The sequence below is a fragment of the Pan paniscus genome, chromosome 3 (assembly GCF_029289425.2).
Source record: "Pan paniscus chromosome 3, NHGRI_mPanPan1-v2.0_pri, whole genome shotgun sequence".
In the NCBI taxonomy this organism is placed as follows: domain Eukaryota; kingdom Metazoa; phylum Chordata; class Mammalia; order Primates; family Hominidae; genus Pan; species Pan paniscus.
The window spans coordinates 160,929,624-160,946,963 of NC_073252.2; the positions used below are offsets into that span (position 1 = coordinate 160,929,624).

Here is a 17,340-nt window from a genome sequence, read left to right on the forward strand (position 1 = left end):
TTTCAATACCTGAGAATTTTAAATACCACTTCTTTATATTTAATAAATAGCTTAAAATTATAGCAAACTGGAATTCAGATTCTCATTTCTTCTTTATCAAATTGGCCTCAATTTTTTTTAAATATAGTTGCTGTTCACCAGCTCTAAACAATCAACAAAAAATGCAGAACAAAAAGAAGTGGAGAAGAGTGACAAATCACAATTTGGTGGGAAAAGAGGAAAAGAATGAGAAAGCATTCGATATTCATTGCCCCAAAACAATGGAGACCTGTACACAGGCACCATGGTAATAACTTACATCTTCCCTATGTCCCACTAGTACATATTAATAATTTAGTTTCTATTACTAGTCACTTACCTACACAGAAGAAACTGATACATTTTGGAATTTATATGACTTAACTACATGGCTTTTAAGAAGTATCCTACTATAGCTTGACTGTCTGTCCCCTCCAAAACTCATGTTGCAATTTAGTTGCCACTGTAACAGTATTAAGAGATGGGACCTTTAACAGGTGAGTAGACCATGAGGGCTCCACCCTCACTGGGGGACTTCTACCGTTATAAGGGTGAGTTCAGCCACTCCTGTCCTCTCTTACCCTCCTGCCTTCACCATGTGATGACATAGCAAGAAGGCCCTCACAAGATGCCATGCCTTGATATTGGACTTCCCAGACTCCAGAAGTGTGAGCCAATAAATTTCTATTCATTATACATTACCCAGTCTGTGATATTCTGTTAAAAAAGCACAAAACAGAACATGTCCTTTGGTAAGTTATGCAACTGCACTCTATTCCAGGTTTCCCCTAGACAGTCTGTAATAGTCTGTTTTATATTGCTATAAAGAAATGCCTGAAGCTGAGTAATTTATTAAGAAAAGAGGTTTATTTAGCTCACAGTTCTACAGGTTGTAAAAGGAACATGACACCAACATCTGCCTCTGGTTAGAGCCTCAGGAAGCTTTCAATCACAGGGAAGGTGAAGTGGGAGCAGTTATGTCACATGGTGAGTGTGAGCAAGAGAGGTGCCATGCTCTTTTAAACAGCAGCTCTTGTGTGAACTAACAGAGTGAGAACTCACACATTACCATGGGGACAGCACCAAACCATTCATAAGGGTTCCATCCCATGACCGAAACACCTCCACAAGGATCACATTTCAACACAAGATTTGGAGGGGACAAAGGTCCAAACTATAGCACAGTCTCAACCCAGTTATTTCAATTATCTATTTCTAATAAGTAAACAAGTCACCCAATTACCATGGTGTGATCATAGCTCATTGGAGCCTCAACCTCCTGGGTTCAAGTGATCTTCCTGCCTCAGCCACTTGAGTAGCTGAGACTACAGGCATGCGTAACCATGCTCGGCTAATTTTTGTATTTTTTGTAGACAAGGTTTCACCATGTTGCCCAGGTTGGTGGTCTTGAACTCCTGGGCTCTAGCAATCCTCCTGCCTCAGCCTCCCAAAGTGTTGGGATTACAGGCATGAACCACCCTACCTGGCCTACAGCTACTCACCTTAATAAAACAAATATATTAGCTTAGGCAATGATTTTAATTTCATTCTATATTTGCAACTGTAGACATGCAAAGGGGTTATCCATACACAATGATGTGAATGTCAGCCTACCTTATTATATAGTAAAAGGCTAATATAAAGAATTCTCCATAGAAAGTGAGAAACTGTGTGAGTGGAACATTTTAAGTATTTGCCCTTACATCAGTTTAAAGATCTAGGGACACAATTTTAAAGAAGCACTGTAAGATTAAGGTGAGGATAATGACAACTGCATTGTTTCTCTCTCCCCAATAAGAGACACTTGGTGACTTAGTCCTTTTGTGCTGCTGTAACAAAATATCACAGGCTGAGTAATTTATAAAAACAATAGAAATTTATGCTGGGCATGGTGGCTTGCGCCTGTAATCTCAGCTACTCAAAAGGCTGAGACAAAGGGATTGCTTGAGGCCAGGTGTCCGAGAGCAGCTAAGACAACATAGCAAGACCCTGTCTCTAAAATAAATAAGTACGCCTTACAGTTCTGGATGCTGGGAAGTCAAGATGAAGGCATTAGCAGGTTTAGTGTCCGGTGATGGCTGCTCTCTGCTTACAAGATGGCACCCTGTTGCCACATCCTCCGGAGGGAGGAATACTGAGTCTTCTTCACATGGTGGATGAGACTGAAGAGCAAAATGGATCTAAGCCAGTTCCTTCCAGCCCCTTTTATAAGGCACTAATCCATACATAAGTGCAGAGCCCTCATGACTTAATCACTTCCCAATACTTTAAACAATTTCTCTAGATTATTTATAATGCCTAATACAATGTAAACCTTATATAAATAGTTATACTCTATTGTTTAGGGAATAATTACAAGAAAAAAAAGTCTACCATGTTCAGTACAGGTGCAACCACACATTTTATTTTTTCTATATGTTTTCGATCCACAATTGGTTGAACCCACAGATGCAGAACCTACAGACATAGAGGGCCGATTTGTATAGAGAGGAAGGCAACCAGACCTAAGTGGTTAAGACACCAACTTAATTTAAAGCAAAGATCAAATGGTATAATTCAGATGTTTCTGTAGATAGTAAATATCCACTGTCAGATAATACTACAGGCGTACAGTTTTATTGTACTTCATTGTACTATACTTCATATATATTGCATTTTTTACAAATCAAAGGTTTGTAGCAATCCCACACCTAGCAAGTATATCAACTCCATTTTCCCAACAGCATATGCTCACTTCATGTATTCTGTCACATTCTGGTAATTCTCCCAATATTCTGAACTTTTTCTTAATTGTTATTTGTGTTATAGCGATCTCAATCAGTGATCTTTGATGTTACTATTGTTTTGGAGGCACCATGAACTATGCCCATATAATACAGTGAACTTAATGGATACATGTGTATGTTCTGACTGCTCCACACATCTGCTGTTTCCTTTTCTGTCTCCTCAGGCCTTCCTATTTCGTGAAACAACAACACTGAAATTAAACCGATCACTAGCCGTATAATGACCTCTAAGTATTCAAGTGAAAGGAAGAGTTGTACATCTCTCACTTTACATCAAAAGTTAGAAATGATTAAGCTTATTGAGGACAGCATGTTGAAAGCTGAGGCAAACTAAAAGCTAGGCCTCTTGTGCCAAACAGCCAAGTTGCGAATGCAAAGAAAAAGTTCTTAAAAGAAACTAAAAGTACTACTCCAGTGAACACAGGAATAAGAAAGCAAAACAGCTTTACAGCAGATATGGAATAAGTTTAAATGGTCTGGATAAAAGATCAAACCAGTTACAACATTCCCTTAAGCCAAAGCCTAATCCAGAGCGGGCTCTAACTCTCTTCGATTCTACGAAGGCTGAGAGAAACTGCAGAGGGAAACTGCAGTGGGAAGGTAGCAGAGGTTGGCTCATGAGGTTTAAGGAAAGAAGCCATCTCCATAACATAAAAGTGCAAGATGAAGCTGCAAGTTATCCAGAAGATCTAGATAAGATGGATGCACTAAACACTAAACAACAGATTTTCAGTGTACATAAAATAGCCTTATATTCAAAGAAGATGCCATCTAGGATTTTCATAGCTGTAGAACGGGAATCAATGCCTGGCTTCCAAACTTCAAAGGACAGGCTATCTTGTTAGGGGTACTGCAGCTGGTGACTTTAAGTTGAAGCCAATGCTCATTTACAATTCCAAAAATCCTAGGGTCCTTAAGAATTTTGCTAAATCTACTCTGCCTCTGCTCTATAGACTCTATAGATAGAAAATCTATGCCTGGATGACAGCACATCTTTTAAAATCATGGTTTACTAAAGATGTTAAGTCCACCATTCAGTAAAAGATTTCTTTCGAAATGCTACTGATCATTAACAATGTACCTGGTCACCCAAGAACTCCAATGGAGATGTACAAGGAGTTGAATTTTTTTAATGCCTGCTAACACATCCATTCCATAGCCCATGGATCAAGGAATAGTTTTGACTTTCAAGTCTTATTATATAAGAATATTTTTTGCAAGGCTATAGCTGTCATAGTGATTCCTCTGATGGATTTGGGCAAAGTAAATTGGAAACCTTCTGGAAAGGATTCACCATTTAAGATGTCATTAAGAACATTGATGATTCATGAGGGGGGTCAAAATACCAATATTAACAGGAGTTTGGGAGAAGCTGATTCCAACCCTCATTAATAATTTTGAGGTGTTTAAGACTTCACTGGAGGAAATAACTGAATATGTGGTAGAAATAGGAAGAGAACTAGAATTAGAAGTGGAACCTAAAGACATGACTGAATTGCTGCAATCTCATGAAAAAACTTGAACAGATGAGGAGTTACTTCTTATGCATAAGCAAAAATGAGGTTTCTCAAGTAAAAGCTACTCATGGTGAAGACGCTATGAACACTGTTGAAATGAAAACAAAGGACTTAGAATGCTACCTTCTTCGTTGATAAGGCAGTGGCAGGGTTTGAGAGGACTTGATCCCAAATTTCAAAGTTTTACAGAGAATAAAATGCTATCAAGTAGCATCACATGCTACACAGAAATCTTTGGTGAAAGGAAGAGCCAATTAATGTAGCACACTTCACTGCTATCTATTAGGAGAAACTACCACTTTTAGCAACCACTACCCTGATTAGTCAGCGGCCAACAACACTTGAGTCCAGACCTTCCAACAGCTAAAAGACTGTAACTCAGCGCAGGCTCAAAGGGTCATTATTATTTTTTGAACAGTAAAGTATTCTCCAATTGAGACATGCACATTGGTTTTTTTAGACACAATGCTATTGCATACTTAATAAACTAAAGTAGCATGTAAACGTAACTTTTATATGCATTTGGAAACCAAAAACTTTGTGTGACTCACTTGACTGCAATGGTCTGGATCCGAGGCCACAATATCTGTGAGATATACCTGTACCTGGGGTAAAGAAATGGACAGATTTTTACTTTGAGATGGAGTCTTGCTCTGCCACCCAGGCTGGAGTGCAATGGTGCGATCTCGGCTCATTGCAACCTCTGCCTCCCAGGTTCAAATAATTCTCCTGCCTCAGCCTCCCGAGTAGCTGGGATTACAGGCACGTGCCACCACGCTCGGCTAATTTTTGTATTTTTACTAGAGGCAGGGTTTTGTTATGTTGGCCAGGCTGGTCTCGAACTCCTGACCTCAGGTGATCCACCCACCTCAGCCTCCCAAAGCGCTGGGATTACAGGCATGAGCCAGTGCACCCGGCCGAAATGGACAGGTTTTTAAATGCCATGATGATCAGAACAGCTTGATGACTAATAATAACATGTTACTGTTCCCACTCTTGTGGAAAAGGATTTGGGTTTTTCTTTTAGTGCTTTTAGATATAATCTCATAAACTCTTACAATATTCTAACAATCATAAAAAGACAGTGCTATAACCTGTGAAGGTAACTTCTAAAGAGAAGTTGTAAAAATATTTTTAAAAATAATGAAGAAAGTACTCATATGATGAAGTTAAGGTATACCAAGGCAGAGCCTCTCAACTTGTGTACTAGGAATGCTGCAAAGAGTCCCCTCAGCTCATGGGGAAGAAAAGTGGGGCCTTAGTGCAACCAGAGTGCATGGGCTTGTGCTAAGTGGTCTCCAGATTACTCCAATGTGCCATACAAATACTGTTTCCTAAGTGTGTAAAGGAATGTAAGATTGGGAAACATCTACTTAGTGGAAACTGCTAATAAGAAAACCAGAAGAACTAGGTTCAACTCCTTGTCAACTCACTAGCTGAGTGATCTTAGTTAAATTATTTTAACCTCTTTGGAACACTTAGGCTCCTCATTTACTAAATGAAAACTGGAGTATTTCAATGGTCTCTTCTAGTTCTAAAACTCATAATTTCCCTTACATTGACACTTCATAATATAAAGCAGTAGTCATTACTCATTTAATTAAAAACTCTAAATTCAGATATTCAATAAATATTTGTTATTTATTGAACCTAGTCTGCATGTGAGGATCTGGAAAACAAATATGGAAGACAAAATCCCTAAATAGATCTTATTGTGAATAATCTTTGCATCCCTTTTAGGAGGTTAAATAGTAAAGCCTTCTGAACAGTGCCCAAATAAAGGAAATATTTTGCACAGATAATGGAAGCTTGCCTATGCATAATAAATATTTTTTACTTTAGCTATAATCAGAGCTTCTACCAATATATAAGAATTTTCTCCTCTATATCCCTCAACTGCTTTAAAAAGAAAAATTATGGTCATTTAAACTTACTCACAAATTACATTTATAATTAAAATTGATTTCCAAAGTATAAATTTATAAAAATAGTTTAAAGACTCTCAAAAGGACTTCATCTTATATTCAGATTATAGCAAGAAAATCAATGTGCTCCATATATTTTACCCATGATGAAACTTGTCCCATATCCATTACCATATATATATATATATATATATATATATATATATATATATATATAGTTTAACTGGGTGGGGTTGGGAGGGAGAAGGCATGAATTCAAAATTTTAATTAAATATTACATAATTTAATGTTCTCCCAAGAATCTGAGCTGACATTTTCATATGAATACAATTTCACAAAGGTTACAAATATATATCAACTTACAACAGAAGGAATCATTTAGTATTTTACAGTGTTTTTAAAAATCTAGCTCCATAATCACTCTTGAAAAAAAAAATCCTTACCACATAATATGAAAAGTCCACATTTCTCTGGAAATGCATAGTCACCTAATAGTAAGGTCCAAAATGAGAATTACTATCTCCAGAAGAGGGTGGAGGAGGCAGCGGTGGAGGGGGAGGGGGTGGGGGTAGGGAGTATGGTAAGTTAAGTAATGGATGAGCAGCCATGTTTGGTGTAGCCCAACCCATGTTTACAGGTGGGGGTGGTGGTGGGGGTGGAGGGCGGAGTGGAAAATTATGCATGTCAAACATTGGAAGAGGAAAGGGGTATTGTGGCATAATGGGATTATCTTGTCTCTGAGAAGGAAATCCTGAAGTCTCCTGAGATACCATATGTTCTGAGTTATAGAAATGCTGAGGTGGAGGCCTGGCATGGCAAGATCGAGGGTATCTGGCCCTGGAAAATCCTCGTGTGAATTCTCTGTTACGATATCCTTTTGCATGCTCTGAAGCAGAGCTATGAGCATTCCAATTCTGATGTACTTCAGTAAAATCTTCACCTTTGAGTGAGGGGAGGGAAAACATAAAAAGGAAAATAAGTTTAATATATCAAAAAGCATTGTTTGAAATTTCAATTATGATTTTTATTATCCAGTATATCTTATGGCAGTTAAAAAAGTGTAAGACATAAAATGGTAAATTTTAAATGAATTGAAAAGACAAAACTTAATGCCAAAGAAAGAGAACCCAGCAAGTCAGAAAACACTTAGATGATAACCATTCTACTCTAGCCAAACACCACAGAAGAAAATGTGGCACCATCCCTACACACTCTCAAAGGCTGAGTACGGATCCTAGACTTCTATCCTTGACAGGCAGTAATGAGGTACTCCAACCCTTCCACCACAGTAGCATCAGGAACAGGCTGAACAGGGTGCCAGTAACAAGCCTCCCTGCAAACAATGAACATCACATGGGGAACCTGAACTTCCACCTCCACTGGCAGCAACACAGTGTTCTTCCCTCTTTTACACTGGGGCAATGTCAGAGAAGACGGAGTAGAGTTAGGATTTTTGTCCCCAACCAGTGATAACAAGGCCATCCTCCACTGGTGTCAGTGCATACCATATGGGGAGGAGTGACAAAGTACTCCTGTCCCTACCAGGCATAAGACCTCGTGGGATGTCAGAACTTCTACCCTCATCCAGCAGTAACAAGGCACCCCTTGGCCAAAGGTGTCAACAGAGGCGAAGAGGAATACCTAGACTTCAATCTACCCTGCTCCTTTCGCTGCCAGAGTAGCATTTTTAAAAAGACAAAGAAACAATCACAACAAACCCAGCTAAATGAGAAGATTTACATAAGATCCATGGTCTTGTAATATAATACTCAATATACCCAGGTTTCAATAAAAGAAAATTGCTCATCACAAAAAGAACCAGGAAGACTTCAAATTCAATGAAAAAAATAAATCAAGCAAGGGTGTCACAAAGATGTTAGAATTATGAAAGGTATTAAAGCAGTCATAAAAATGCTTCAACAAGATATTATGAACATTCTAAAAAATTAAAATTACAAAGTTTTAGGAAAAAAAAGAAGACATAAAATAAAGAACAAATTGCAATTTTAGAACTGAACATTACAATAACCAAAATTAAAAACTCAATGGAACAATATTGAAGGAGAAGAACAAAGCTGGAGGACGGAAACTACCCAACTTCAAGACGTATTATAAAGTTTAAGTAATCACAGCAGTGTGGTACTGGTGAAAGAACACACAAATAAATCAATGGGACAAAATAGAAGGTACAAAAATAGACCCACATAAACATTAAACGGATATTTAACGAAGGAGGAAAAGCAATACAACAGAGCATAAGTAGTGTTTTCAACAAATGGGGCTGGAACACCTGGACATCCACATGCAAAAAGAATAAATCTAGACAATAACCTTACACCGTTCACAAGAATTAATTCAAAATGGATCACAGACCTCAATGTAAAATGCAGAATTATAAAATTCCTAAAAGATAACATAGAAGAAAATTTAGACAACCTTGGGTTGATAATGACTCTTTTTTTTAGAGACGGTGTCTTGCTCTGTAGCCCTGGCTGGAGTGCAGTGGCATGATCTCAGCTCACTGCAACCTCCACTGCCCGGGTCCCAGCTGATGCAATTCTCCTGCCTCAGCCTCCCAAGTAGGAATGCGCCACCATGCCTAGCTAATTTTTGTATTTTTAGTAGAGATGGGGTTTCACCATGTTGACCAGGCTGGTCTTGAACTCCTGACTTCCTGATCTGCCTGCCTCGGCCTCCCAAAGTGCTGGGATTACAGGCATTGGGCCACTGCGCTCGGCCAATAATGACTTTTTAGATAATGACTTCTTAGATAGGACATCAAAGGCATGACCCATGAAAGAAATAATCAATATGCTGAATTTCATTAAACTTAAAAATTTCTGCTCCACGAAAGATACTATCAGGAGAATGAAAGAAAAAAGCTCAGAAGTTCAAGATTACAGTGAGCTATGATTGTACCACTGCATTCTAGCCTGGGCAACAGAGCAAGAATATCTCAAAAAACAGACAAAAACAAAAACAAAAACAAACCTCAGCAAGACATTTGTTGATGTAGAGAAGATTCTAAAATTTATACTGAAAGGTAAAGGACCTAGAATACCGATTATAATTTTGAAAAAGAGAAATAAAGTAGGAGTTATCACTCCACGCAATTTTAAGACTAACCTCACATTCTATACAAAATTTAACTCAAAATGAATCACAAGTGTACAATTTAAAACAGAAGACTACAAAACTTTTAGGGAAAAAAATAGAAGAAAATCATTAGGATCTAAAGCTAAGCAAGAAGCTCTCAGATTCCATAAACAAAATTGATAAATTAGTTTTCCTCAAAACTAAAAACTTTAGTATTGCAAAAGGCCATCTTAAAAGAAGGAAAAGACTACAGACTAGAACAAATCATGAATGAACCAAATATTTGACAGAAAGCTAGTATCTAAAATATACATTTTTAAATTCTCGTAACTCGACAGTAAAAATCCAGCAATACAATTTAAAAGTTGGCAAAAGATAGTGAACTGACATATCACTGAAGATACAGATAGTAAATGAACACATGGAAAGATATTCAATGCCATTAGCCATTAGGAAAATGCAAATTAAAACCACAATTATATTAGCACTACAAACCTAGCAGAATGGCCAAAATTAAAAACAGTGATAACACCAAATGCTGGAGAAAATGCAAAGAAATTGTCACTCATACATTGCTGATAAAAATGTAAAATGGTATAGCCATGCTGAAAAACAGTATGGTAGTTTCTTAGGAAACTAAACATGTAATGCAACTATTATACAACCAAGCAATTATACTCTTGGGCATTTATTCCAGAAAAATAAAAATCTCTTTTCACAAAAAACCTGTATATAAATATTTATAGCTGCTTTATTCCTAATAACCCCAAAATGGAAACAACCTAGATGTCCTTCAATGGATGAATGGTTAGGTAATCTGGTAAATTCATGCCATGAAATGTTACTCTGTAATGAAGAGGAACAAACTATTATTGATACATGCAATAATGTGGGTGGATGCACAGATACTACGCTCAGTGGCAAAAGCCTTTCCCTAATCGTACTACAGTGTATAACTTCACTTATATAACTTTCTGGATATGACAAAATATATGAAAATGGAGAACACATTAATGATTGCCATGAGTGAAGGAGGGGCTGAGAGGTAAGGACGTGGCTGTGACTATAAAGAGGCAACTGGGTAGCTCTCTGGTGATGGAAATGTTGTATAGCTTCATTGTATAACTGTCAATATCCTGGCTGGGACAGTGTTCCATATATAGTTATGCAAGATGTTGCAACTGGGGGAAACTGAATAAAGGGCATACAGCACCTCTCCTATTATTTTTACAACTGTATGTGAATCTACGGTTATCTCAGAAAGTTTAATTTTCAAAAAAGGTAAAGGGAATGCATGTTTAAAAATAAGATACTGTTATTTAGGGGTTCATCAAGTACTTGATCATAAAATCCTAAAAATGGAAGCAAATAGGTATCTTAAGAAAAAAGTGCTGACAACACGAGTAACAAGGTTTAGTCTCTCTGTTACCCCACGAAGCCATTTTTACTGCTTAAGCTCATAAAACTACCACACCTCCCGCTATGTAATGGCTCTAAATGTTAGCAGGATGCTAGGAGGTAAACAGAGAGAACCCAGATGTTTCCTTCAGTTTTATTATTGATAAACTTATATAGATGTAAATGAAGATAAAGAACGACTATATATATTGTATTCACTCACCAGGCTCATTAAATTCAGATTTGAGTTTTTTCCGGCCTTGAATCTGAGATTTTTTCCTCTGTTTGGCTTCCTTCTCTTTTTCATCATCACTAAAATCTAAGGCCTTGCAGAGAAAAGTATATAATAGGTTTATGTTACATGAATTTGCCAATTCAATAGTACATACTTGGAGGTGAAGAAAATAAGCCTATTATGCATCAATGACTCTAAAAAAAGTTGTCTTTTTGATACTTAATATTTTCTATATCTGAATTAGACATGGTATAAAAATAAAGCATTTTTTGATAAATGCTTAATGACTTTAATTAACACAGGCCAGTAATCAGCCTTCAGATATGAGTCTGACTTCCAGTTTAGACTTAAAATTCATCATAGTATCAGATGCAAAAGGGTGCCAAAGGTAAGAGTATCAAGGACTAAGCAAATTATATATATTATCAGAGCCAATAAAAAACAGAAGACAATGTTCCATAATTCATTCATTCAAAATACACACCCAAGCACTGTTCTAAACATTTCACAGGTTCATTCTTTACAGGTTTACCATCTTATTTTTTAAATATAATTTTAGGTATAGAGCAAGAGTTATAAGTAAATAAGGCAAAATAAGGGTATACAAATCATGGGGAAGCTATTTAGATAGAACCATAGGCAAAAGCTTTTGTGTGTGTGTGTGTGTGTGTGCAGTGGTGCAATCTCAGCTCACTGCAACCTCTGCCTCCCAAGTTCAAGCGATTCTCCTGCCTCAGTCTCCTGAGTAGCTGGGATTACAGGCGCACGCCACCATGCCCAGCTAATTTTTGTATTTTTAGTTTGAGGCCAGCCTGATCAACATGGCAAAGGCTTTTATAAGCAGATACATGAATGATCCAACTCCTAAGAGGAAATTATTTAAAAATTAAAGGTGGTAAAACTCACATTAACTAATTATTAGGATTCATTGTTATAGTCCACCAAGAAAACCAAGATTATGAGCTATATATATTATGACTGCCATCTATAGTTCAGGCATTTTATTATTCTATTAATTATTCTATTAATTTATTATTCTATTAATGCCAGAAAACTTCTATTATGTTTCATACAAAAAATATATGAAAGCAGGCCCACCATATATGGATGGATACACATTTAAAAAGAAGAAATAAAATGTATATGAAAGTCTTTGTATGTAATTTTCAGTATGGCTTCACTGGAATACATTCCAGATCAAATCCTCCATGAACCAGGAATCCATACACTTCAGATTCTGAAATCTAATTTGAAAACATGAACTAATTGTATGCCTTCCAATGCATAATTTCTTATTACTGATCTTAATACGATAAGATTTTAAAACTCAGGTTAAATCTGGTATCTGAAAGACACTAGAAAGTATGGAGATCAGATAGAAGACTCCTTTTTCTGAGAAAACAGATTAAATGTACAATGAACAAGTGCTATGACTTAATGCTATGTTATTATAGTGCTGGATAAAGAGAAAAAAGGAAAAGATAGACTTCTTGGTATGGATAACCCAACAGAAATACCTGAATGAGTTAGCTATGAAAATAAAGGGAATTTTCAGAAAATGGGAACAATACACACAGAGGCATGATAGAACAGTATATACAAAAAAGAAAAATGGTTCTGAAAGGCAAAGTGAAAGCTGCTTCTTCTTACATGGCAAAACCAGAAAAAATAAAATTGGAGAAGCTTATAAGGAACCTTATTGTGCCATTTTAAATAATTGAACATCATCTTAAGAGCAGGAGGGAGGAAGTAAGGATTTTAATTGGGAATAGTTTATTTCAGAGAGATTACTCTGGTAGTATTTTGCTATCACTCCTAAAATCAGAGAAAAATTCATGTTTCTTATATGCAAATTAATTCAAATTTCCATTCATTAAATACATTTATTCAACCATAAAGTATATGGTGGCATATTAAAAATGGCTATGAAGATGAACATGATACAACCGTAGGTAATTTTTAGGTCCTTTACGCAGCCCAACATTTCATAGCACATAATTTCTCTTATTTTCCTTTATGCAAGCTTTCTATTTTCACATCACGCAATGTTTCTCCTTTTTCTCTTTTTAAGTTTAAACCTCACAAATTTCTAATTTTAATCTATGATCAATACCAGGCAATAATTCTAGACTACAAAGTTTCACCAACAAATATTACAAAATTAAATCCCAAGATACTTAATGATCCAGTTCAAGCTACCTGGAAAAAACAAACACCATGAACTAGGTGAGATGTAATTTTGCAATTAACCTAGTCAAACCAATTTTACAAATAACTCGCATTGTTGTAATTGATAACTTCAATGCTTAGGTCCGAAACAAGAGGGATTCATTAGAATATCTGGATTTTGGCCGGGTGCGGTGGCTCACGCCTGATATCTCAGCACTTTTAGAGGCAGAGGGGGGTGGATTACTGGAGGTCAGGAGTTCAAGACTAGCCTGGACAACATTGTGAAACCCCGTCTCTAATAAAAATACAAAATTAGCTGGGCGTGGTGGCATGCGCCTGTAATCTCAGCTACTCAGGAGGCTGAGGCAGGAGAATTGCTTGAACCTGGAGGCAGAGTTTGCGGTGAGCTGAGACTGTGCCACTGCATTGCAGCCTGGGCAGAAAGAGCAAAACTCCATCCCCCACCCAAAAAAAGAAAAAAAGAATATCTGGATTTTATAAGAAATATGATTTGAGATGTTTATGAATCTCTAAATACTTTTAAAACATGTAATTCCAGTAATAAGATGCTATAGATACTCTAAACTTAATTCAGAACATTAAGTGAATATTCAGAGCCTTAACTGAAATCACATAAATACATAACATTAATTAGAAAACATAATTCCATTTCAATTCAGATACTAAGCAAGGATCATTCACTGGTTAAGTGATTCATACCTGTATAGAACCCTCCAAGTGGGCATAAACCTGATTCATACCTCAGTAAAATTAGAAACACGGATCATGATTTATGATTGCTTTAAACATCTAAAATGACCAAGGTTAAATCGGTAAGTATCAAAAATCTGTAATACTGGCTGGGCAAGGGGCTCATGCCTGTAATCCCAGCACTTTGGGGAGCCAAGGCAGAAGATTGCTTGAGGGCTGGAGAATCACTTGAGGCCAAGAGCTTGAGACCAGCCTGGGCAACACACTGAGACCCCCATGTCTATATTTGTTAAAAAAAAAAAAAAAAAAAAAAACTGTAATACTGAGAAACCTTCATAAGAACTGCTGAGCAAGCTTTAAAAACTCTCATGTATAATTTTTACTTATAAAAATATTTATATACATTTTTATTTTATACTGTATAAATACATGCTATTTTTAAGAAATGAATATATTCATTGTTGTACTTCAAAAAAAAAAACCCCTCAAGATAATCTGCTTAAACACTTTCATGGAATGTTAACCAAGTAATCCTATTAAATCATTAACGTATTTACATATTATTCCTAAATTTACTTCACATCTCTAGGAAGACTAGATTATCAAGTCACCTTGGGGCATAAAACTATTGTTTTGCTGACATGGATACAAAAAGAAAATCAAGGTCTCTTTTTAGAAAGGTAGTTATATCGTAAAAAGTAGAGAGGTAGGTAGCTTCCAATGATCTTGTGCTTCCAATGATTCTGTACTTCCAAAAGAAGGACAGCTATTAAAAGCACCATGTCTTCATGTCCCATATGGTGTATTTACTAAACTCAATTAAATTTTTTAAAAATAATGACAGCCTGCCTTTATCAGACATCAACAAAGTTGACAAAAATAGTAAACTACAATGTAAATGATAAGGTGATAATTATTAAAATACAACTAAATGTAACTGAAAAAAGTTTTTTTCCTAAATGATCAATCAAAACCTTTCATTGAAAGGTATGAAATAGTCATCTAGGACGGTGAGAGAATACATGCGCTAGGACAGGATAAGGCAGTATGGTTGCTAGCCAGTATTAATGACTTCCCTAACAGCAAGAATGATAAAATTTATAAGATTAAGTCCTGCCCTACTTTATAAAATGTTGCATAAAAAGACTTATACTTACCTCTGGTGGTGGTTCCTGATCATTCTTCCATGATGCATCTGATCCCTTATCCCTGAGTGGGGTGGGGATGGGAGTCAAAAAAGTATTCATCACAATTCTATTAAGTGCTCATAACTTAAAAGTACAGAAAATAATAAAGTAAAGGACATGAGTTCAACCTTTAATTTTGCAATACAGTTATGTGTCTTTTACCTTATTTCAAAAGATGTGGGAAGCTCCTAAGAAAAACACAAAAGTTGAGCAAGTAGAAATATTAGGATTAGGGAACTGGAATGAGAAGCCAAGGCTATGGTGTGCAGTGGAAAGCAGATGGACAGCTCTTTTGATTTTTGTTTTCATAATATTTGCAGTTTTCACAAAACTCAGTTTAAAAAAAATGCTTATTTCACACCAACTGTAGATCAGAAGTTGTTCCATGTGCGAAGGACATAAAAATGACTATGAGGCATTCCCTTTTCACAGATTTTACAGGTTTAATGGCAGAGATATCAATATGAATTATTTTCTCCTCAGTTTACCTGAGGAATGTCAGCAATCCTCTATGAGTAACCAAGGCTTATTCCAACACTGATTCTCAAAGCAGTGAGGGTCAAACAAAGGCTAACTATGAATAGTTTGAGGAAGAGGAAGAGGAGCTGCTTTAAAGATTCTGAAGGACAATATGATGACTGGCATGTGTGAAATGTGTAATTGCAGCTGAAAATCAACAACTTTTGGTGGAGAGTTTTACACTTTACATCCAACAAAAGTACAGATATCTATTATGAGTAGTATAATTTGTGAAAGCTCATTTTTAATCTTTTTAATTTTGTTAATTTCATAGTTTCAGCTACTATTTTGTTATTCCATTATGTTAAAATATCACAAAGTAAAATATTACAAAGTATTAGGACTAGATGTCCTTATTGTTTTAAACTAGATCTCAAAAATAAATGAGATTCCCAGGAATTAAGGCCATTAAAATCAATGTACAGATGTCAGTTTGCTGGCACAACATGAAAGTTATTAAGTTTGCTTTAAATTTTTGATTCGGAACTTTGACATTATATATGAGCCATTATCAATGGCTTTTCCATCACTTAAAAGAAAAAAGTATTTCCTCAACTGTCATTTCACATATGGGCCTTAAATATACCTCTGGTATTCCTTTCTGCATATATGACATCTCATGATCTGGACTGCTGTTAGCCTGGAATCACAGACATAAATGTGAAAAATTCCCCAACTAGTGCGTCTATTACAAAAAATCAAAATCTACTAAAGGAAAGATCAAGCAACATTTCAAAAGGCACTTTTAACAAGACAGTAAGTACATGAGAAACTAAGATCAAAATAGCCTCATTAGAGAACAGTAAGCTGGAAAGGAGCTGAACTTCTCTACCTCAAAGACAAAGTACTCCACCAAGTTCCCATGACAGACGCCAAAATGAGTTCTAGAATACAACAGTTTTCCTGGGAGAGGGAGGTTTCTGCAATATAGGTCTAATTTCCCAATTCATTGATTTACTACTGCTTCTTAATAGAAGAACTGCAAATCAAAACCAAAGACTGAGTCTATTATCTAAAATCTATTTAAAAACCATCTTCAGAAAACCTCTTCAAATTTATGTTTTAAGCTAAAATACTCTATTTGTTAAAAAGCTAAATATATGGCATATCCACAGCAGTATCTTTATATTCAAAGCAGGATGAAATGCTAAATATTTAAAGCATTTTAGAATATATTAATATCGTGAAGACTTTATGTGTATTTAATTCATCTTTCTTGTCAGTGTTATTTAAGAAAATAACCTTATGCAATGTGAAGAATAACTTAGGCAAAATATTCCTCCAGATCTTTATGTAGATTCTTAAACATGAGTTAAATCAATTATCAGGATCAAAATTTTCATCTCTGAAATAAATGAAATTTGGTGACTTGAGACTTGATTTAACATGTAAGTGGTATAAGTAATCTTCTTATGCCATGCAACTGGGGTTGGTACCTTTGACATAATACCAAAGTTACTAAGTGACCAAAGTTCCTTTGTTTTCCTGCAAAAACAACATCTATAAAAATGTATCGCCTAGGTTTTAAGTTTCCAATAAAAGAAGAGCTAGAACTAAAAGGAACTTCTGTGTCAAACTGAGTGCAAAGTCTTTCTGGATTCAACCTTCCCCCAGTCTTTGGCAGTCTTTTCTTCCACTCCCAATTTGAAAATATTTTTAGTGGCTCATATTCATTACATCATTCGAAAGCATTCAAGTTATTTTTATTAAAAAAAATTCTTAAATTCATATGCTATTTGCTGATATAAAAAATTAAATAACATAATTATAACAAGTTCA

General features: G+C 35.9%; 1 protein-coding gene across 2 annotated transcripts in view; it reads right to left on the minus strand.

Moving 5' to 3' along the window:
- Positions 1 to 4,645: 4,645 nt before the first annotated feature.
- Positions 4,646 to 17,340, minus strand: part of NAF1 (nuclear assembly factor 1 ribonucleoprotein) — a 43,038-nt gene continuing 30,343 nt past the window's right edge. Inside the window, exons 6-8 of one of the 2 annotated variants that reach the window (XM_008976132.6) lie at positions 15,013 to 15,064; positions 10,964 to 11,066; positions 4,646 to 4,926 (exon numbers count right to left, since the gene is read on the minus strand). In XM_008976132.6, the coding sequence (XP_008974380.1) occupies positions 4,790 to 4,926; positions 10,964 to 11,066; positions 15,013 to 15,064 (292 nt within the window). In that variant the 3' untranslated portion in view covers positions 4,646 to 4,789. Of the gene's footprint in view, positions 4,927 to 6,507; positions 7,187 to 10,963; positions 11,067 to 15,012; positions 15,065 to 17,340 lie in introns of those variants that run through there. The other variant, XM_003822530.5, reaches the window with a different exon arrangement.